At 35.2% G+C, this 23262-nt stretch overlaps 2 protein-coding genes, 1 non-coding gene and 1 pseudogene across 6 annotated transcripts; 3 read left to right on the top strand and 1 right to left on the bottom strand.

Moving 5' to 3' along the window:
- The first annotated feature begins 106 nt into the window (after positions 1–106).
- LOC139824442 (uncharacterized) lies at positions 107–5569 on the top strand. Of its 4 annotated transcripts, none has more exons than XM_071796975.1 (6): positions 107–1386; positions 2277–2328; positions 2486–3583; positions 3660–3759; positions 3863–3962; positions 4031–5569. In XM_071796975.1, the coding sequence occupies exons 1-6, from the start codon at positions 1272–1274 to the stop codon at positions 4084–4086; spliced, it is 1521 nt and encodes a 506-aa protein (XP_071653076.1). In that variant the 5' UTR covers positions 107–1271; the 3' UTR covers positions 4087–5569. The 4 variants fall into 4 exon arrangements, with proteins under 4 accessions (XP_071653076.1, XP_071653092.1, XP_071653082.1 ...); XM_071796991.1 differs by lacking the exon at positions 107–1386 and adding an exon at positions 1795–2067; XM_071796981.1 differs by lacking the exon at positions 107–1386 and adding an exon at positions 1795–2163.
- On the top strand, positions 4152–6118 carry LOC139814381 (echinoderm microtubule-associated protein-like 2 pseudogene; annotated as a pseudogene).
- On the bottom strand, positions 5577–21948 carry Ia-2 (tyrosine phosphatase IA-2). Its single transcript, XM_071796960.1, has 18 exons — positions 21636–21948; positions 20032–20139; positions 15512–15565; positions 15212–15272; positions 14743–14883; positions 14196–14277; positions 13959–14059; positions 12924–13516; positions 12707–12862; positions 12506–12546; positions 12260–12427; positions 12041–12167; positions 11851–11918; positions 11220–11603; positions 10840–11061; positions 9343–9707; positions 8950–9003; positions 5577–8880 (listed from the first exon to the last, which is right to left on the bottom strand). The coding sequence occupies exons 2-18, from the start codon at positions 20129–20131 to the stop codon at positions 8613–8615; spliced, it is 2985 nt and encodes a 994-aa protein (XP_071653061.1). The 5' UTR covers positions 20132–20139; positions 21636–21948; the 3' UTR covers positions 5577–8612.
- Positions 21949–23059: 1111 nt separating this feature from the next.
- Trnap-ugg (transfer RNA proline (anticodon UGG)) lies at positions 23060–23131 on the top strand. Its single transcript has one exon. It is a non-coding gene; the product is annotated as a tRNA-Pro (tRNA).
- The last annotated feature ends 131 nt before the right edge of the window (positions 23132–23262 follow it).

The following is a 23262-nucleotide window of genomic DNA, read 5'->3' as shown; positions in this document are numbered from 1 at the left end:
AGAGAGAGAAGATGCGTATGTCTGTGTGTGTGTGTGTGAGAGAAAGAGAGGGGGGAGAAAAAAGATGGTACGACCATATCATCGATTTGTTTATAGTCTCCATTATCATCACTCCATTAGTTTTAAGTGCACGTTCACAGTGTATAATTGTACGATATGCGACCATTGCAGATACTTAATTAGAATATGACTTCTCTCCCAATGACAATGGTATTATAGTTATCATAATATACACTAAATTACTATTGATATGATTATTTCCAAGTTATTTCTCGAGCAGTCATACGCTGAAAAGTATTCTCTGACGTTTCTTTCCTGCATCATTACGAAAGGTCTGTGATACACATGTGTATATATATATACATACATTACATATTGCGAGTGTAGGAAGCTGAATTTAAAAAGGAGCTTGACTCCGATGGCGATGCTTGTTTTCATTTTGATGAAAGAAAAGAAAGACTTGTTCACGATGCTCGACGCGAGATCTTGAAAAAGGTTTGCGTTCTATTTTAATCTCACGAAAGAATTTTATTTTCAAGAGATATTAGACGATGCCATGAGGGGAACGTTGATAAACTTGTGTAACAACAGTAATGCTAAAAATGTGAATATTTATTTATTGTTTAAGGTTTTTTATATAAGATACTAATGCTTATTTATTACGAACTATTTACAGTGTACAATGTACATATATGCTAAGAATATATAATAAAGACATGTCGACGGAAGAATCTCTCTTCAATTGAAACATATATCTATGTATGTATTTGTGCACTTTACTACGCTTTATATTTTTATTTTCTAATTGATCAGAGCTATATAGATAACCTCTTTTTTGGCTGTTAAACGTATTTTTATTTTTCTCTTTGTAAAATTTAAAAATCATGTCTGTGATTGTATATGATTCTTATCGTGCCCACGACCACGAACAGACGGTCCTGAGCTTTGGTGTGTCATCACCAGTCAGTCTGGTCAGTCATCTATGTATATAGTATAGTATGTACATACATACGACATATGGCAATGTACGGGTGAACTGTTATGGCGGTCCGGGAATGTGTCGAAACGCGTCGATACATACAAGTAAATATTAAAGCTCGTATAGCTGACTGAAGTGAAGAGAAACCGTGTTCGCGTCAAGATAAGCAGTGTTAATGCACTTACGGTATTTCGAGATTTAAGCAGACATTCGACGAAGAAACAGGACGACAGCTATATACGACACACGTGTTGCTCCGAAACGACACAATAAGCGTACTCCATTAACGACAATGTCACTCATTCCGCAGTTTAATTGTCTAACGACTCTAACGCACAATGAAACTGCGAGGAAAGCAATGGAGAGCTACGTTGGAATCTTGCAAAAAGCATTTGAACATTATCAAAGTAGGTATATATTATATAATTACTGAATCAACTCTCTATATCCAACATTTTTTTCTGTTAAATATTATAGGAGTGCTAAAATATTTTTAAAATAACAATTATAGTATTTAATTTCTACATTTAGTCTCTACGTTTTATATGAACTTGGGTACTTTTGAAATTGTAGAATTTATATATAAAATTTCAAGTTATAAAATCTTTATATACTTTGGAAAACTTTTATATATAGAAACTTCTGCCCTCTAGAAATAACAGAAGAAACTAAGCGTGAAAGGCGCCAAAATATTTGATTCGTGCTGCTATCTGCAGTCAATCATTTGAATTAAGCCCGTATCAGACTAGTAGACTACCGACAGTACCGACTGCAAAGGACAAAAACAAAGGCCCCGTCCCCTGATTCGACTGCCGACGCTGCCGACGCACGTGCGGCACGTGCGCACCTGTCGACTGCCGACGCACGTGTCGACTGACTTAGCTCAGGCAACTCGCGACTCGCGACACTCGCGTTTAGATTTATTAGATTGAAGTTTATAATATTATTCGAATCGGAAGTCTGATACGGACTTTAGGTTCTTGTAACAAATTCTGCTAATAAATATTTGAGTGACCGTCCGTTGGTCAAGTGTATTAGAACTAACAGAGGAATTATAAGCATTAGCAAGCGCATCAAAATTTATAAACGTATGCCATTTATTTATAAACATGTGCATTATGACGTCTGTTAAGGACAATTGTCTAAATTAAGCCATAAAACGCTACTATTAAGATATTTAAATGGTTATTTTCTATGTACTTTAGAGAAACTTTAAAACATTTTAATTGCGTTTAAATATTCAATACATAGCTGATATAAGTGATTTATACAATCGATACAATTTTTTGTTTCACAGATTTATGGGAAGATTACATAAAATTGCAGGAAAAATGTGGACAGTGTAATGGGTAAGTTTACAAACATTATGTACTTATATTTATGTGATGCGTATTTTTATAATTCAGATTATAAGTTAAAACTAAACTTATTTTAACCTAACCACAATTTAACGACATAAATTCTAAACATATTCTATCAATAATGAATATGTATATGATTTCATAGGCATTCTTCATCTCAAATGACGGTTAAGACACCTTGTGTGGAAACAATGGATGAAGCAATATCCGAACATTTGAATAACGCCAATGTGCAAGAAAGTAGCACTAGCAGCAGTGTCCCATTACTGGAATTAGATACGGTAAATTCAGATCTTATTCATTTTAATTACGATGCGGGAACTGGTTCGTCAGATGTAAGTGAATCTCACAAAAATACCGACGAAAACAATCCGCCAGTAAGTCCAGTATTCTCCAGAACATTTCTAAGGACTGCGGGTAACAATTTTGCGAAGAAATTTGTGCGTTCACCTAAAGCGGTATACGACTCAACCTCAGATATGAATAAGACACATCGTAGCATTGAAAACGTTTCTTCAAAGCATAATTACAACAAATTAGAAATTAGTACAGCACACCATGTGGAAACCACATTTTTGCCAAATGGAAAAAGGTTAAAACAATCTCGACTTGCATTTCATCCAGTCAAGAGTACTGAAAAGATATCCTCAACTGTAGACAAACGTAAGGCAGCTGATATACCGCGTAATGTGGAACATGAGTTTATCCAAGATGTTTCTACAACACATGCTACTACAAATGCAACAGTTATTGAAATCGGTGCTATAAACAACACTAGTGAAAATTCCGAAGATGTAATAGAAGTCAGTCCTACGCAAAGAAATGTTACATCCAAAGTCAGACGATGTTTAAAACTCAAGAGAAAAATTCCTATAAAACATATGAAAAAAAATTCTCCAAGTAAAAATAAATGTCCTGGTCCTAGTGCTAGTCCAGAGATAATAGATATAGATTTCGGTTTACGTCCTTCGCCTAAACGTACTTGTACGCAACTGGAAGATGATGAATCCTTGATGAATACTGCAGTTAATACGTTGAAAGATAAAGTTAACACAAGTTATCTTTCTTCAATAAGGATGCGTAACAAGACTGATATACAAATTAAAAAATCTATTGAAGCTCAAAATGATTTTGCCTGTGAAGACGAAACTTTTTATCTGCCTGCAGAACAAACTGCAAATCAAAATGACATGGATAATTTCAATTTGAATGACACAGAAAACAAACCACCTGAAAAAAAGATGTAAATATCGCTTAATAATTGTAGTAATGTAAGTTACTTTTATATAATATATATTTAATGAAAATATTGTTTACAGATTGTCAAAAAGAAAGGCAGACGTTTCAGAGGAGCTTAACATGCGACGTAAAGCTGACAGAGCGAAATTAAATGGCTGGGATTGCTGGGAATGCAGAGAAGTAATATACAATATTAATAGTTACATAAAATAGTTACATGAAATATGTGTATAGAATATTATATTTTTTCCATTAAAAAGTAATTCAAAATATTTTTTTTCAGTATTATAAGAGTTTGTCACTACCGAAAGAAGAATTAGAAAAACGGAGGAATCAATGCTCGCGACATCGATATAAATACGAGCGACCAAATACACCAGAAGGTATGTATGATATTTTATTTTTATCATTGTTTTTTTATGTTATATAATAAAATATAATCTTTTTAAAGGTTTTTGGAATCCGGAGTTTCCCGAGACATTGTCTTCTACTTATCGACAAAATTAAAGGTTAAAATATTCCATCATTTGGATCTGATTCTCAAGGCTTCAATGCGACACTATAGAGATATTATGGAGTCCTACGACCTTCACAAAGTTAGCACGCCGCCGCAGAGCAAATTGAAGCTCGACTGGGTTTACGGTTACCGCGGCCGCGATTGCCGCAGTAATTTACACCTGCTGTCGACCGGCGAGATCGTATATTTCGTCGCGGCAGTCGTTGTTCTGTACAACATGGAGACAGTCAGAGACATTACCTAGGTCATACACGGACGATGTCAAATGCATAGCGATTCATCCTAACAAATTGGTTGTCGCTACAGGACAAGTGTGCGGGACAGATCGCCGGGATGCTATTGCTACACATAAGAATATGGAACTCCGTGAGCCTGACGACTCTCAGCGTGATCGGCAATGGCGTATTCGACGGATCGATTTGCTGCCTGTCATTTTCCAAGGCCGACGACGGAAATTATTTGTGCCCCATCGACGAGACCTCTGATCACAATATATCGATCTGGGACTGGCAGAAGAGCGATCGTGGCACCAAAGTGACCGAAACGAAATGCTCTGTCGACTCGGTAGTTTGCACCGAGTGGCATCCGCTGGAACGTAACCAGATCGTCTCCTGCGGAAAAGGACACGTGTCCTTTTGGTCCCTGGACAACGGCGGCATGTTGTATAAACGTATGGGCATCTTCGAGAGCAGAGATAAGCCCAGGTACGTCACCCGTCTTGCCTTCAATCAAAACGGCGACGTCCTCACCGGCGACAGCAACGGCAACATCATCGTTTGGGCTCGAGGTACTAACACAATTTCAAGGCTAGTGAGGAATCTCCACGAAGGATCGATTTTTTCTATATATGTTCTAAAAAATGGCAACATTATTACGGGAGGCGGGAAGGACGGTAAGATTTTGTATTTTGACGCGTCTTTGAATCTGACGGGTGAAGAAGCTCAGATTGAGGATCATTTCGGTGGAATTCGAACGCTCTCGAAAGGAAGGGGCACTCAATTATTAATCGTATAATATAATTGTAACGTGTTACAATACTTTGGTACTTTCTCATTCTAAATTGATTCTGTCCGTTACGATAATTTTCATTCTGCTCAAGTATCATTCGAGTAAAAAAAAAATTGGATTTCAAAATAGAATTTCATCTATACTTCATATTTGCGCGCAATAATCACATATTTTAAGTATTATTAGTTGATAAATATAACAGTGTTCCATTTCTCTAAATAAAGATGTTAGGATAAAAATAAGTATTAAACGTTTAAAATGTTTGCAATTAAATATAATGTATATGTTAAAATATGAATGGAAGAAAATATAAGCGTGTTCATGGCTTGAACATAGATCGATTTATTATTTTACAACATATATATATATAGTATTATATATATTGGGTAACATAGTATAGATTTATATATAATTATATCATTTATATATATATATATATATATATATATATATATATATATATAGTCATCCCTTTACATAAAAATATAGAATTTATTTTGTGAGTCAGTCGGTGCTAAAGAAGGCTAATCAAACTCAGTTGCAGTGATCAAGCAAAGTTTGACACAGTTTCAAGGTACATTAGTGTTCCTGCTTTTCAAAATCCCCTCTAAAATAATATTTTCATCACGCAAGGCTGTGAAACAATTAATTATATAGGCTCGTGAAACATTAATTCTTAAATCTATCACCAATTTCACTTATAAGGGAATAACCAACCCTTGAACTTTTGAATTTTGCTAAATTTTTAATATGTTACAGTACACTCTATTTACCTAATACAAAGTACAGTAAACTCTGTCCAATGCGCAATAGTTTTTAAAATATTAATGTTAATTTTTTTTATATTAATGATAAATTATGCTTATGCGAAGAAGTTGCATTAATAAAAAACGCTTGCCGCAAATTAGTAACGTTTTAAATGTTTTTATGATAGATACCATTCAAAAACGTGTACTCATTATGACCATAATATTGATGATGGACAAATTGAAAGTTTTTGACACCGAAGATTAACTGTCATTTATTGTATTTTTTGTATGTACTTCTTTGTAACATCATTATAATTCTATTTTTCTTATTTATAATACATAAATGAACTCTATTTTGCAGAATTCTAAAACAATTTCGTACATGAAAAATTTAAACATTAATTATTTGATAAACTATTGCGCATTATACAGAGTTACTGTACCTTGTATTAATGAATGGAGTGTACTGTAACATATTAAAAATTTGATAAAATTCGAGGGGTCAAGAGTTTGTTGTCCCTTTGTTAGTGTCAATTTTGACATTGCTTCCAAAAATATATTTAATTAAAAAATGCTGTTACATTCCTTTCTTAATTTTCATTTCTAAAAATTCATATTTCTCGATAAATGAAATAGATGTTACAGATATGTATAGAATACATTTTTTAGCACAAAAAATAATACTAGTAAACTTATATTGTCAAAAGTTTTGATGTGAATTTAATCACCAAACGGTAATAAAATAGTAATATAATATTCCTATCAGCGCTTATACATTTACGTATGTAATCTGCATCATTTAACATCACGTTCATCAAGCTATATTTTTCCCAGCAAAACGATCGCACGCACACAGAATACTGTAGTGTAAAACATCAAGTTACATTACCAACTCTCTTATAGCAATACTGGAAAATAAAACGTTTATTAACTATTGACTAGATCATTTCATAGCATAAATATACGCAGTTTTTGTCTTCTTTTTTTTTGCGAATTGATATAATGGTTTGTGGCTGTCCGATCGATCAATCGCGTACTTGAAATATATTCCCGATATTGTAGTATAATAAAATCTCATATTTGTGTGATACTTCACGAATAATTCAACTCGTTTATAAAATAAAAATATAACATATTAAGAATTTTTTATGAAGGAAATAAAGTTAGGAAGTAGATGTTCCAAAACTGTAAATGGTCATATACGTATTTTAGTTATCATGCAATTGACTTAGCTGATTGGTTTACGCTGTATATTATTTAATTTAATAAATTCGAAATATGAATTCGAGATCGAAAAATTCACCCATTCCTTTAAAGCTATTTTAAAGCACGTTAATCGAAGGGCACGTAGGAATTAATTTAATTCAATCAGTGTACACAAATTATGTACACGTAAGATAATTTTGTCTTTTTGCAAAATGTTTTACAATATAACAGGAATGTCCCGTTTTTCGCAAATGTGTTTCACATTATAAATAAATTTAAATAATTATGGTTAGATTGAGCCAGTGTATGATATATACAAATTTAATAAAGTATTAAAATCCGATACAATTTCCGACAGAGATGTGATTTTATATATAAATATTCCATAGACTTTTTCATCTACAAAAAAACTATATATTTTGTCCACGGCAGACAATAAAAATCCCGGCCCGTATTCACAACGCATAATTAGTGTTAAACGCAGCCAGTCTGATCGTCAGTCCATGATTAATACTGAATATAATCTTTATATGAAACAAATAAAAACTCCGATCTCAAACGGCCGCGTTTAATGATAAGAAATCGAGGTGCTAGTTAGACTCTACTAGTATAAAATGTTCCGTTGTTTCACCGATCGATCGCACAGTATAATAATCGTTCAGTTGTTGATACATATGCCTCGAGTAACACCTAATCGTGTCCGTCTGTCTGTTTGTTGTCTACAGGTACTTGACCTTTGAAATAGGCCGCGTTTGAATGAGCGAAAAGAGACATTATGCGATTAGTCGATGTAATAAAACAGTACCATCTGACGACATAGCGATAAAAAATATATTAAAATTCATAAATTCATTATACTTGAAGCTGTCTTAACATACCTATACAAGTACATCGCTTACTTTCCTTCTCTTTACACATTGTACTTAAATTAAAACTGTATTTAAATTAGTACGTTTCTCTGACTATATATGATTACATATTTTTCATCGTAGGAATTTAAATCGACTATCTTTCTTTTCGCATTTTGGGGAAATACAATCAGAATCAGAATACGAAAAAAGAAGCTCGCGACGATTGGTGCTCTCTAAAACCAATTACGCGAAGGTGCGTCAATCGGGAAATACTGAGCGTGTAGAAAATTTCAACGAAATAACCGATTGATTCACTCTTTACTCCAGTAGGATACATCGTAGTAAACAGCTAGTAAAAGTATTTAGCTTTTTCATGACACATCGAAATCAATAGAATATATACCTTTTACTCTCGTTCGCGTCTCGATTATGATTATTTTAATCCTGAAGAGTATAAAATAGCTGACAAACACATTATACAATCAGATTTTTCAAACATCACAACAACGATACTGAAATCATGAAGAACAGAGTTTCAAAAATCGCTTAAGAAAATAATTAAATTTTCTTAATTTTTTCGTAAAACTTGTAAACAAACATGAAGAAATAATTCTTTCTTAAATCTATTAGAATTAAAAAGGTGTTTTTATCAGGTGCCTGTTTTATACCGTTTAGGATTAAATTTGCGTCGCAGCTTCAGCTTTACTGCTCCGTTTTCGTGGGTGGCGAAGAACCGGTAGCCGTAACAGATTTCTCACTTGATACGGGTAAAGCCTTGAGAATCGCATGTACCTCTTCCGCCACTGCCATTAGGACGAACTCAAACTGTTGTTTCGTAGCAACCATATTGGGCCTTTGATCTCTAATATGCTCCAGAGTAGCGGCGATATCGATTTCCTTCGCTCCCTTCGTCATACGATTTAGGACCATGTCGATCAAGCAGTAAGTACCGGTTCGCCCAGCTCCATCGCTGTGAGATGATCAAATATGAGAATACACCGATACACCTATATTGGATAATATAAAAATATATACTTACCTGCAGTGCACGACTATCGGACATGACCTACCACGATACGATTTATTAACTTTCCTAGAAAGAGACAAAATCGAAATAACTTGAAAAGTTATTTTTGGACAATGTTCAATGTAAGATATATATAATACGTATAATTCTTATCTTGGACTCTTAATAATATATAAATAACTATATGCAAAACGTAGTATTCTCAATTAAATCTTTTGAACGCTATCGTATAGATAACAATCTGTTGATAGTATATAAATATAACAATTTATGTATAATAATATAGAGAGAATACTATATATAGAATATACGTAATGAATTACGTATATTGTAACGATAAAAGTGACGCACTTTATGTGTGCGTGTCTTTATGAAATACTAGTAAATAGTTAAATCGGCACGAACCTACGGAACTCGAGCAGAGCCTTTGTGGAATACGGGACGCTGTTCTCCGGCCAGGAGAGGAAGTGGAATTGCGTGACAGTACGAGTCTCACAAGTGCGCAGATTTTTCAGATAGAAGGAGCGCACTAGGTAATCGTCACACCAAAAGTGTTCCGACACCAGATGTACCTCGTAGATATGATAGAGCTCCGATCCTTCCTCGGGCCAGTAACGATGGCACATGGCACGGCCTTCCTCGGTAAGTCGTGTCAGCATTACAATCACCACGCTGCCTTGTTCCCAAACCAACTGCCAGAAATCAGCCGTGGTCTGCGGTAATGGCCCTTGCGTAGCTATGTAAGCCGGATTCCGAGGGTCGTGATCCGTCTGCAATGAACAAACGATATTACGGCTACGGCTTCGATGAACATTCGATAAACGCTCCCTCATTGTAAATAATAAATAAGATTAAACGAAAAAAGTCGTTTGTTGTTTCCTTCGTGGCTCTTATTTAAGAAAAAGAAAGAGAAAAAAGAGGAAAATTTCGATCAACTTAATCGATTCAGATCATATTTAATTCCTGTAAAAAAAAAAAACATGTCTTATTTTTTTTTCTATTAATTTAAAACGGGATCACTTTAAACCCTGGGAATTTTCAATCGTGTGTCGAACAATGGATTCCATTAAATTCCTGTTATCGCTATAGTTTCGCTTTTTCCTTCGGAATTTTTCTCATTTATGACGCGGATATATGGATTAAACATAATTCGGTGATTGACACGTTGTCAATTGTGCAGTTAAAAAATATAAAGCTCTTGCTCGATAAACATGCCAGTTCGTCCGCTTATGTTACGATTACGATGCATTAAAAAAGAGAGATATCTACCGCAAGCGTCAGCCTTACAAATTGCGCCGAGAAACGATTTTGTGATTTTTAAACGATCAACTTGACATGCCGGTCAACTATGAAACTTACCGACTTCTATATGTATACATTGCGGTGTGGCAGCCGGAAAACCGAATGTCGTACGTATTTCAGCAACGTTATCGTGAAAACGAAAATATTTATTTTATTTTTTACACAAGTTACCTTGCAACTATTGCATGGAATAATCAGAAAATTTTCTATTTCTTATATCATGTATATTGAATTTCTCGCGTATTGAAGCATGATATCCTCCTGAATCCTAGTTTGTTTACACAACATTATGCACTTAATACAATATTCTAATATTTTATGGCACTAGTCCCGACATGTAATATACAATACATATCCTTATGAGATCAGGATCACAATGCGCATGAAAGAGAGAGCGACAATCTTCTTATTATTCACCGGTGTTCTGCGAATTATTTTGGATACGACTAGATATAAAATATACAATATCATAATCATTTATATGATTATAAAACATATCTAGTTTTGAAAAAGAATGTTCAGGCTTCAGGAGAATTCATTAAAGGAATGATGAAACAAGATGTGTATATATATATATATATATATCATTAAGGGACTTACGATCGTGGAAGCATTTATGTAGTCGGAATTATTGGCGTTTGCAAGATCGTTCAGAACTACTCGAGAGTGATCGTAGGGAAGTGCCGCGCTGGGACGATTCTGTTTGATGTTCGATTCGCTCTCTGCGATCTCCGTAGACGATGGTTCGGCTTCATAAGCACATAATGCCGCCCATTCTTGATCCAGACGATCCTTGTTTTTCAGGTGATCCTCCATATAACTCTGCAAATATGAGTATGATACGGAATGAGAAGTAGCACTACAGCGCCTCGTCAAATTGATCAAGTGCAACGAAAATTCCGAGACATATATTAAAAAATTTTTTTTTAATTCAAAATGGTTTTTTATTCTCTTTTTCTCCCTTTTTATATTGTGCTTACGAGAACCATATGACCGGTCGATATGTCCATGTTGGAGAGAGTAGGTTCCTCGCCCCAGGAGGATGTGCTGGAGCGATTGGAAGGCAGATTACTGGATTCGTTTTCGCGCGACAAGCTGGTGATACGCGGCGACTCTAACTTTTCGCTCGGCTGTTTCGCCTGCATTCTCGCTCTGCATAAATCCTGATAATCCTTGGATGCTTCTGGATCCGGAGTGGCCAGCCCGGCAAGCTTTGCTCGACATTTGGCGTGGCGACGCGCAATTATCAGCGTGACTACTGCGGCTGCGATCGCAGCCGCAACTCCAGCAGCTACCAATGCACCGAAAAAACTAGAACTCATCTCGCTTTCTCTGGCTACTTCCAGAGTAGCTGGTAATTTAACCTGTAAAAACATGCACTTTTATTGACAACATTGGTAGATAACATTAAGGTAATATTATGTTTATTTGACAATTACTTAGGCTGCGGTCCACTTGACGCTACAAATGCTTTGGAGCGTTCTTCTTCTCCTTCTTTCTTCATTGAAAGAAAAGAGAAGAGGAATGCTTCGAAGCATTTGTACCGTCAAGTGGACCGCAGCCTTAATCTGTTCATTTAGTGATATAAGATATATATATTTATTATAGTACCTTATTACCTATACCCGCCCGAATAACTTCAATTCCTAGCTCATTTTGTAATTTACCACGTATATTATCTAAAATAAAAGATATTTTATTTTTCCAAACGAAATTTTTTATCTCGCATCTTATGTAATATTTATATTTTTATTAGAGCTCATATTCATATAAAAAAAGTACGATTTGTAAATTATTATACCGATACTGTTAGCAACGTCAGTCGCATTGTAATTTTTGTCATTTTGAACAACTTTAAACGTTACTTCTGCGCGGCCCACTCGTATATCTTTTAATGTTCCAGTAGGCAATCCCAGGAGTTCTTCAACCTGAAAGTTTACATTTAAAAGTTTATTCAAAATGCTACTTAGAACTAATGTCTTCTTTGAATATTTCGAATTATTGTTCTATTTTATCCTACCTTAGTAACCACGTGTTCTCCTTCAACCCATGTATGAAACTCCTGCTCAAACACGATATAGACGTAATCTAAATCGACATTTTTATAAGTTTCTGACCGATCATCGCTCGTTTTGTATGTATCACCGGGTAATTCCTTCTTAGTCAATGGTGCATATACTTCGTTATTCTATAATACGACGTTGTTGTAATGTCTACCATCTAGGTATAGTCGTAATAGGCAAAATATGAGCTCGATTATACTTACGTCCTGATTATCCGTCTCGGAATACTCTTTGTCAAGGATAGCTGCAAAAACGTAAACACTATAAATCGAAATGAAACAAAGTGACAGTTTTGTGAATTGCATCTTTGAGATATTAATGAGAATCATTTCGAAATGATAGGAAAACTGGTCGTAAATTATAAATCAAACGCAGATCTAGTTAGAAACGTATGCTTTACTTACCAGCCGGAGATTGAGTTTTGAATGCGTAATTATTCGTCGAAAACGGCGGTCCAGGCTTTTTAACGTCTAAGCGTTCCCTGCGCTTAAAACCAGCCAACTCTCGTCTCCATAAAAGCGCGTCCAAATCATCGTCATACATCTCATCGTGCACAGTTCCTGCGTCAGATGCATTTCAATTTAAGATATATTTAAGCAATCTATTCAAGTGTAAACTTACCACTCGCATCGGATGTAATTTTATATTTCGTAGGTCGCACAATGCCTCCCTCGGTATACATCCCGCGTATTTTCGAAGAAATATCCCCGTCAGGTCTCTCGATCTCTGCCGAGTTCTCTTCATCAATTTCGCTATTCTCAACATCGAGATCCTCGTCGCGTCTGATCGCCGTTCTTTTCGCATCGGCATCGGAAAACTTGAGATGCAGTGGTTTCTTTCGATGCTTATACTTCCTAGAGAACACTCTCTCGTATTCCCTCTCATTTGTCTCGTCGTTGGAGGAGGGCTTCAACAATGTGTAATCTGGCGACTTTTCGTTCTGTAAGAATTCAAGATCGTCGGCGGATAAAAGTTGTGTGTCATAAGTATTCTCATAGTCATCCTCGGATGACAGTGCCTCGTCTCTCAAAGTATCCTCGAGTGACTCGGTAACATCATTTTTATAATCGTCGATGAAGCTGAACCGACGTGTTCTGGGCGGATAAAATTGTTCGCGCACATCGTTCAGTGATTTTCCGTACACGTTGTCGTATTTCTCATCGTTGACCGAAGTCCGATCACTCTCGACACTACGCCATTTCGTGTATTCAGATCTGTAAACAAATTTCATAAGTTTCTGATTGTACGGCAATAATGATTGTTCGTCATAGAAAATCAATATGTTTAAAAAGTTTAAAAGAATTAAATAAAGAAATATTAAATCGTATTTTTTGATTAATATTATGTTTCTTGTTTGATATATTTGATAAGTATGTTCTCCAGCTTCTTTATTCTATTTTTATTGCATTTTAATACACATATAAGTTGATTTTCAGCAATATATGCAATAATTTTTTATTTAAGTTTTTGGTTGTATTTTCAAATAGTAAAGTAAAATATAAAATTAATGAAATGATTACTTAAAACTCTTTTTATAAAACCAAAAATCCGGATTTAATTGTAATGTTAGTTATAACTTACGTTAATGCATAAACTTTGAATGTACTTGTGTCATTTTTTATCGATCTCTTTTTAAGCGAGATAAGCGAGACCTACTTGTCTTCGATGTCTGTGGGACGATATAGAACATCGGCCAAATTACTCTCAGGATTTTCATTATCCGTAGATATCCTTAGTATGGCGACCGCTGGAACTATCTGAAAAAAAATCGATAATGGTTCATTACTATGGAGTAATATTGCAACAGTTCCGTATTTTCAACAAATAATTGCAAACGATGACGTTACCAGGAAAAAATCTCTCGATATTCGTTAAATTACAATTTATACCAACCTCGTCAATAAGTCCACCTTGTTCATCGAAACGTGGTTTCTTCAAATACTCGCAGAGATGAAAATCACGAAAATTGTTTTGTCTGAAAAATGTTTCCAAGTTCCGTTTTATGAAATACTCAATATTGGCTGATGCATACATATATAATTTTCCGAAATTTTGCGAATTTATAAACTATTCTCCGTTAATTTTATCATATCAGATACAAAGGATAGTGCCACCTTTATCCTACCATGGGACAATAGTATTTATCGGCATAAAAATGTCTATTCTATTTCTATAATATATACTTAAAATCCTTTTTTGATCGTTCTTTCTTTAAGAATTTGATTTGAAGAAATGATTTATTGGTAAGCGCACACCACAATCTCTTTTACTGACTGTGCAAAAACTTTACATGATGAGAAAAAGAGAAAAGAAGACGTCTCTAAAGTCTATATTACGTTAAAATTGTGAAAAATTGTTGTATTGGTTTATATACAAATCTCCATTGGTAAATTTCAGTTTGTTATGACTTATAACTACAAGTTCTAACAAAGCGATGTACCCGTATCGGAGATTATGCAACAAGGTTTGCACAATACATTGTGTAAAGGGATGTTTCCACTTGTATCCGTCGGATTCCAGTCTCATCAATTGCAGTCTCACCGATTGTAGCAGCTCCAATTCGCCGATATCAAGATTATATCTACGCGATATAGAGAATAGACTTGTATTATACCGCAATAACGCGCATTGATTATGCCACACTTTATGTGTCGATCGCGCTAAAATGTTACGTAGGTGTACGATAACAAATAAGGCGATAAAGACGATAAAGTAGCGGGACTGTTTGACGACCCGGCGATAAAATAAACTGATCGGAAAGAGGATTCAATTCCGCTTGGTTCATATATACATATATATCTCACAACAGTTGACATTTGAGATGTAGACATTTCAGCGCGAATAATTCATGGATGCCATAAATATATATCTCAGTTTTAAGGATACGATTTTTATTATCATTAACTTACCGATATAAATCGTCACTCTCTAAATTCATGTACCGAGGTATACATTTCCCGAATGCCAGATCTGAAAAATGATGTTAATGATACAGATGTATGTACAAGTATAAAAAGTTACTATTGAATTCTGCTAATAATGCATTGCGCAGCTTTGTTATTAATTAATACAACTAATTAACGTCGATTAAACGTAATAATGCGAAAAGCTACTTTTAATATTTTATTTGCCTCTAGTTTCTCGTTACGTATGCAAGATGAAAGAGGATCAAGAACTATTAATTAAAGTAGATTATGCAAAATTATTACCGTCAAAACACTTTTCCGTCTGGGGATCGCATATATCCTCGCTGAATAGACATCCTGAAAACAGAACAATTATGCCAAGAGCTAAGAGAAACTCTTTATATGTATATGAGAGAGATATTGAATTAGATATCGAGGATGTGTGTATGTGTGCGTGTGTGCTTCCAAACTGTAATAATTAATTAGCTTTGTCGTATGTACAGACATACATACAATTCCAAGTATTCGCGTCAAATGCAGATTCAAGCATGTTATTCTACTGGATTGCGTAAATATTTTGACACAGGTGTGCAACGAAGGTGTTTGCTTGTGAAACAATCAACCGACTTGCCGCGCGTCATATTGCGGCTTGTAAAACACGGAATAAATATTCCGCGGCGCGCTGAAAATGTCTGAGACAGACTAAATTTAATTGCAACACAAATTGCCTGAAATAGCTTTGCGTTTAACATCACGGATAATTCTGAACGGATGAGTGACTTATACATATATTCGTATCATCACTGTACAAAATAAAGCGCATGTATTTGCATCCCTATTCATCTCTATTCATCATGCGCGTTTTCCTAAAAACTTATATAAATATAATAACTTAACATTCCTTATAAGATAACTTTGAAAGAAAAAAAGGAAGAGACTCGAAAGTCGGAGCTTTTGTTACGAGTTTTAATCAGTTCTTTACAATATTTAATAACTTCTCAATCACAGTCAATTCCGATTGTTATTCTTGTGAATTCATGTATTGAATTATTCCATTCCCTTCAAAACTAAATTATTTGTCTTGTAGATATTATTATATTCTTATTACGTGATTTACTATCGAATTCCTTGTGAGAATGGGAATGTGATTGATTATATTGGCTTGACGTCGGACAAAATGCGAAAGCGATTAAAAGGCGAGATGATTGTGCATGGTCGTGCGATTTAATATGATTATAATTACACAAAAATATGGAGTAGGTATACATTTAAGCACTCGTCTTCTTGATATGTCTATTATGCTAGCTTACGGGGGATACTTTCTGTAGAAAACTTTAAATAAAGCATTTGAAAGTATATCTGGAATAAGAAGAAAGAAGGTAATACTGAAATACTAGAAATACTGGAAAAAGAATAAAAATATTATTCATATATTTATTTAGGTAATTATTGATAGGAGGAAATAAATTTCTTGAATATAAAGCATAAAAACCTAAACGATTAAAGAATGGAATAAAATGAGACATAATGCATAAGCATATCTATATATATATATATATATATATATATATATATATGCAGAAGCGAAATGTGTTAGAATAGAGTAAGAGTTAAACAATATTTGAAACGTTTAGTGACTTGCAGAAAAAATCTATAATTTTTTCATAACCGTTTGCAAGAATACATATTTGAATTGTACAATTCAATTTACTATAATATCATATAGTACTTATTTATCATACAGTATTTGCTGCGGAAAGACCACCTGTTTTTCACAAATCATAAGTAAGATTAACTGTAATTGAAATAATTACAACCCACATAAATATCTAGTATTATATATAAGTGTAAAGATCATCATTTCACACATTATATCTATTACATATCAAATATTAAATATATAATATTCGCATAATATAATATATATATATTTTTTTTAATGAATGAATGCAAAAAAAGTATCTTCGGAAAAATGCCAAGATCAAATATATATATGGAGATGGTCGACAGGGTTCTCGGTCGAAGAGATAATTAAAAGGCAGAATCAATGCATATTGAAATGCACTTGTGCGATGGACATATGCACTTTGGTAATAGCGACGAAAGAATTGCCTGGTGTCGCAAAGTGAACAAAACGGAGTGAAAGGGGGAGAGGAAGGAGCACAAAATAGATAAAAGATAAGCGAAGGGTTACGCGATAGATCTGAGAGATCGAGTGTAGCGGCATTACGCGCGTACACGATAGAGAGATCTCGAAGCCCACGAAGGCGGTGGCTGCGTGGGATGAACGGTTCGATAACTGTCGAGTTGCTGTCGTGGGCGAAAATCGAACACCTCCCTTCTTTTCTCTCCTATTCTCTCGCTCTATCTCTCTCTCTCTCTCTCTTTCTCTCTCTGTATACGTGCGTGAGCGCGCGTATGTAACGATAAAATATTGCCGAATTTAAAGAGCGTCAATGATGACGACAATTCGCATAATTATCTTTGTTACATTCTTAATCTAATATGTACTAGCTGTTATTTACAGATCGGATTTTATTAACTAAAAATTTAAGATTGTGAGACAGAGATTTTGGAAATTATTGGAAAATTAAGAAACTGGAAAAAGAGCTTTTTGATATATATGTATGTATGCGTATGTATATAAATTTTTTATTTAATGTTATCACGTCTGAGATTTTCCTTTAGCATATTAATTCAGTTTATTTGTCGAACTCTATTTAATGTTAGATTATCTCTAGCATATTAATTTAGTTGTTTTGCCAGAATCTATTTAGTAGACTAAAAAGAATTTACATAAAAGAATCAAAATATTCCAAAAAAGCTAAATAGAAATTCTTTTATACCTTTAACAATTTATTCTCGCATTATCGCATATGTGATTGGTATTAATTTGTATTTTTCTCTTGCTAGTTTTTAGAGTTCATTTATCTCAATTTGGAATCGATTTCGGGTTTGACAAAATTTTCCCTACAATTATTTAAAATTCTTCACACTTTACAGTTATCAATATTTCGTAATAAAACAATATTATTTTTCTCTCAGTTACTTCATTAATACGTTATATCGTTACCGCAATTAAAAGAAACGGTAACGATACTATTGACACGGTGCACATTTTTATAATGTAAAGTTTCTCAATAATCCTTCCAAGCTCATGGAAAACTTTATATAGGCTTTGTAATGGATTACGAAAGCGGCGAGTGAATTTATATAAGCCACGCACGCTGAGGAGTATCCTAAGAACGATAACGGGGAAATCAATGAAGATCGACGACCTTAATCTCGGCTTCTTCTAAAAGTGCGCTGGGAATAATAGTATCGCGAAAGCTCACCGTTGACGTCAACAGCTGGTGGATATTACGAGTTAGAAATGTTTGTTCGAGCTTTTTTATGCACACCACACATATACAAAAAAACTAAGATTAGTTGACTAAAACTTTGATATAACCGAATCCGTTCCATTATCCACATCACTTAATTAATTAAAATTTTCTTTTATTATTTATTATTTATACATATAGTAACACTTTTATACGTATATTTTCCGCATTCATCATAGGACATAGGACTATTCTTAAAAATGAATGTAAATGAATAAGCGTAAATAAATATAAATGAATATCTTTTTCGTGGCTACTAGTAGAGCGCTACTTTACTCGCTTCTTCTTATATTTCTTCCGACGTACTCTTAATCAATAAGTGCACTTTTTATAAATGTGGCGAAACAGCATGATACTTACAGAAGTATAATGTCACGCGTTAAGTTAATAGGGCGTCAACCACATTGGGGCGTATCATGCGATCGATGTTAATACTTCAATGTCAATATCGTCTCAAGCATCGTCGAAAATATCGATTGAGTAAAGATTGAATAATAAAAATTAAGTAAATTTTCTTATATTTGAAAAATATTCTAAATATTAATTTATTTTAAGTTATTGATCAAAGCTACATAAAAAATATATTTTAAAATCGAAAATTCATTTTTAATTTATTTTAGATTTAGAAAGTTTGAAAATCTCAAGCGACAGAGTATAGATATTTAAAGAAACTTGAAAATTTGAAGAGATTTATTATTTTATTTCAAAAAGCAGATAAAAAATCATCAAATTTTGTTACTAAATTTACTTTGATATATTAAGCAGTTATATTGTATCATTTAAAATAGTAGCAGAGTTGAAAGTTATTTCATTAGCTTTGATTCGTAGATTTATATCACATTTTCTCAGCGTGCTGTTACATCTACTCCGTAATATATTCCTCATCCTTTGTTTCATATTGTCGCATTTACTGCTTCATGTAACATATCGAGTGGAACGCTTTCAACGTGTGAAACGTTATATATTTCCTGTCTTTTTTAAAATCACGCTTATCGACTCTAAGGAGAGACTTTAAAGTTCATCCGTTTATTAATTGCAAAGAGAGGCGAAGCATTTTCACAATCTTGAAAAGAGATTTATTAGGAAGTATATAGCCGGCAACCGCCGGCAACTATTAACCAGCTTGAAATTAAAATGTTTGTCAATTGCAAATTATAACTTTTTTAAATAGAAACGGAGCGATTTACATATTTTATAAAAAGAAACAGACCGCTCGTTATTGATCGAAAGACACATCTTTATAACACAATAATAATATATTTCTCATTCCTTCTGTATCTTGTAATATATTCGCGTCGCATAAAGAGTAATTAATTATCGCGCAACTTGACTAATTATTAAGTATTCGCGTCGAGAATTGAGTATATATTCTCGCACAATCAGAAACATAAACGCCATTATTTTCGCACTCGCAGGATAATAATATTCAATCGTACTCACCGACATCGCCGTCAGCGATGGCCAGAATGACGGTGTAATGGAGGATACAGAGCACCAGCAGCTCCACCAAGCCTCCTTGCCACCACCGTTTACGGCCCATAGATGTTCCTACAATTGTGAATTCGCTTTATGTCACACTACCCACTTTCGCGTGTCTATAATTTCTATTTACCCTATTTAGCCTTCGGATCGGATCGGATTACCCTACGCTTCTCGCGTATTCGTAGAAAAATAATGCAAACGCAAATCTTAGCGATTTTAACGTGTAAATAATATGCTTACCCTACACAACGCATAACGCATAACGCAGAACGCACAAAACGCATAACGCGCGGTTCCATCATTTGCATTATCATTTATAATACGTTGTTTTGCGCAGTGAGCAATGAGTTAATTTCTTTCTTTTAGTAGTTTTGTGTTACAGTTTTCAACTTTAGATTAACAAGTTATTGCCATTGCTTCCGTGATAAATATTGCGTCGTAACGTATAAGGTTCTATTTCGCGAATTGATTATTTAATACGAAAATACACTTGGACTAGTTTCTATTAGCAACAGTTTCTAGAGCTAGTATAAATATACCTTCCTGACAATGAGTGCATCGCCCTAGAGTACAGTGCCCGCACTCGATTGACGAATGTAAATCCAGCAAGAACTAACACACGCACACAGCATAATTCACTACTTTCAATGACTCGATTACAATTAGAAGTGGTACGAACTTGAGTTACTTTTAGTTTTACAAGAAAAAGAAAAGAAAAGGAAAAAGAAGACGAAGGAAAATAGAAAAATCATTAAAGGTAGAAATTGCCAATAATTTATGTCGCTGACTATTTTCATCTTTAGATTTTCGTCCTAGACACCTCGATCGGTTCCTAGCTGATATATCTGCTTACTTTGAACCACGTCTTTCTTCCGCGATTAGTTAGACTTGGGCTTATATGTCTCGCAATCAGTCGAACATTTAATCACAGAACATCTTATAACTATGATGTACGTTCACCCTGGATATCTTCGCAGAGACGAATCAACATCCTCTTAAGAAACCTGGGTGCGACTACATCATCCGATTTTAATTCTCTCTCAGATTATTATTCTCAAATATATCATGGTATTAGTATTACGGAAGCAAAACGTCAGTTCAATAATATGCGCGATCATTTTATGATCTCTTAAATCTCTTGAATTTGCAGATCTTTTTTGATAAATAAAAATATGCAACGGAAAGCAAATGGAACGCTTTCCATTCACCATTCTAAAAACTCATTCACCCTTGCCCTTAGCATATTGAATGCGCAATGTAAATATTGTAAATATGGTAGCACGTAGGCAGAGAGCGACCGAAAAGTCGACCAATCAATTTTTATCTTATTCTGATAGAGTCCCTTTAACTATACACACACGCACAATCGTACAGTATGTATATCTTAGAAAATTAAATACAATAAAAAATTCTATAGACACAAGAGCAAGTTTCCTGCAAATTTACGAGATTAAATACAAAAGAGAGAGAGAGAGAGGAGAGAGAGAGAGAGAGAGAGGGGGGGGGAGGCATATAGGATGGAACGCATATATATAAAATGCAGATCCGTTCTCACTTCTCACCTGGGCGTGACGCAACGGGTAGCCTTTTTCACAGCCTGCGACACATATCGTACGCGTCACACCACGAGAAACACCCGCACTGTTCTGCTTCGCGAGAGAAATAACGATCACCACTTGGCGGTCCTGGCTGCGAGACTGCGAGCTTCTGAACCATGTCCTCCCCGTAAAGGGCTGCCGGTTCCGCCGCAGCGACTGGCAGACTGGCACTGACTGGAAACTGGAACTGAAAAGCGAGGTAGCGAAGTAGCGAGGGCAGACAGGATGATGAGGAGGAGGTACAAGAGGTACAACAGGCGGCGGCGACGACGCGCAGGGCGTGAATCGATTGCGACGCGCCGTGAGTCGTGACGCGCCACGCGCCGCCGGGTACTGGGCCTGGGGGCCAACCGAGCCAACCAAACCAAAACGTAGAATATGATAAAGCGAGCTAGAGAAAGAAAGACGTGAGAAAACAATGGAGATTAGGGAGAAAGAGCTAGAGAGAGAGAAAAAAAAAACATCGTCGTCGACACGCGGCAACGATAATGATATATAGGGATGAGGAACAGCCTGTGAGAAAAATAAATCATCGCGCCACGTCGAAGTCGTCGAATCGACGCGACGCGACGGATAAAAGACGATTGCCGATGTCTGAACGAAGCGTATATATAGTCATCCTCTGTTAACGAATTTTAATTTCGCCAGAGCTAGAGAAGAATAGGGGCAAGGCCGGCAAGGGGAGTAAGGGGATCGACAGAGGACAGAGGACGGAGGAAAGAGGAATGGCCGGCGATGGTGACGCGGCAAACATGGATCGACTCTTTTCAGTTGTATCATTATTATTTATTTTCTATATTCTATTCTATATGACCTAGCTATACGATATATGCCATGTATCCCAAACACGATATATATAGGTTTCCTAAAGAAAAGTAAGAGGACGATGTCATCGATGAGAAAAAGACGAAGGGCTCCTTGTTCGCGTTGCGCCGTCGGAAGAGTTTTGCGTTTGGCAGGGCATGTGATATCGATTAGGGAACACTTGTTGCAGCTATACGCGACCTACGCTTTTCGCGAACCTCCGGAAAAAGCGCCGCTCTCGCTCTCGACGCGGCTCGAGTGGAGCTCGACCCGATGCGATGCCGAGCCAGCCGAGCGAGATTTATAATGCACCGTTTCTAATTTATAATAGCAGCCGAGAGGGAGAGAGATCATTATGATTGCCAACAATGCCGATATTTAGACCCAAATTCGAATTATATATACACATACGTGTCATTGCGCGCATATATTTTACCGTAAATTATCGTCTGGAATGAAATATCTTTTGTGTTTATCGACACTTGAATACTTTCTTACAATTAGATACGATTCAGATCATATTACGCTATGTTCCTACAACAGCACGTGCCAGATCTACCTTTCTTGAAACGAAACGGTCATCAGGCCTCTTGGTCTAGGGGTATGATTCCTGCTTTGGGTGCAGGAGGTCCCGGGTTCAAATCCCGGAGAGGCCCGATATTTTTTTAATTGCAAATTTATAAATTTTATATTTTTATTCGTCAATAAAGTGTAATCGAGAAAGATGGGATCTTTCGTTGGACGTTAAACGTGAAATCATTTTATTCGCAATTTTACATTTCTCTTT

The sequence above is a fragment of the Temnothorax longispinosus genome, chromosome 1 (genome assembly GCF_030848805.1).
Source record: "Temnothorax longispinosus isolate EJ_2023e chromosome 1, Tlon_JGU_v1, whole genome shotgun sequence".
Classification (NCBI taxonomy): Eukaryota; Metazoa; Arthropoda; class Insecta; order Hymenoptera; family Formicidae; genus Temnothorax; species Temnothorax longispinosus.
The sequence above is the reverse complement of the archived record's forward strand: the minus strand, read 5'-3'. Positions and strand labels throughout refer to the sequence as shown.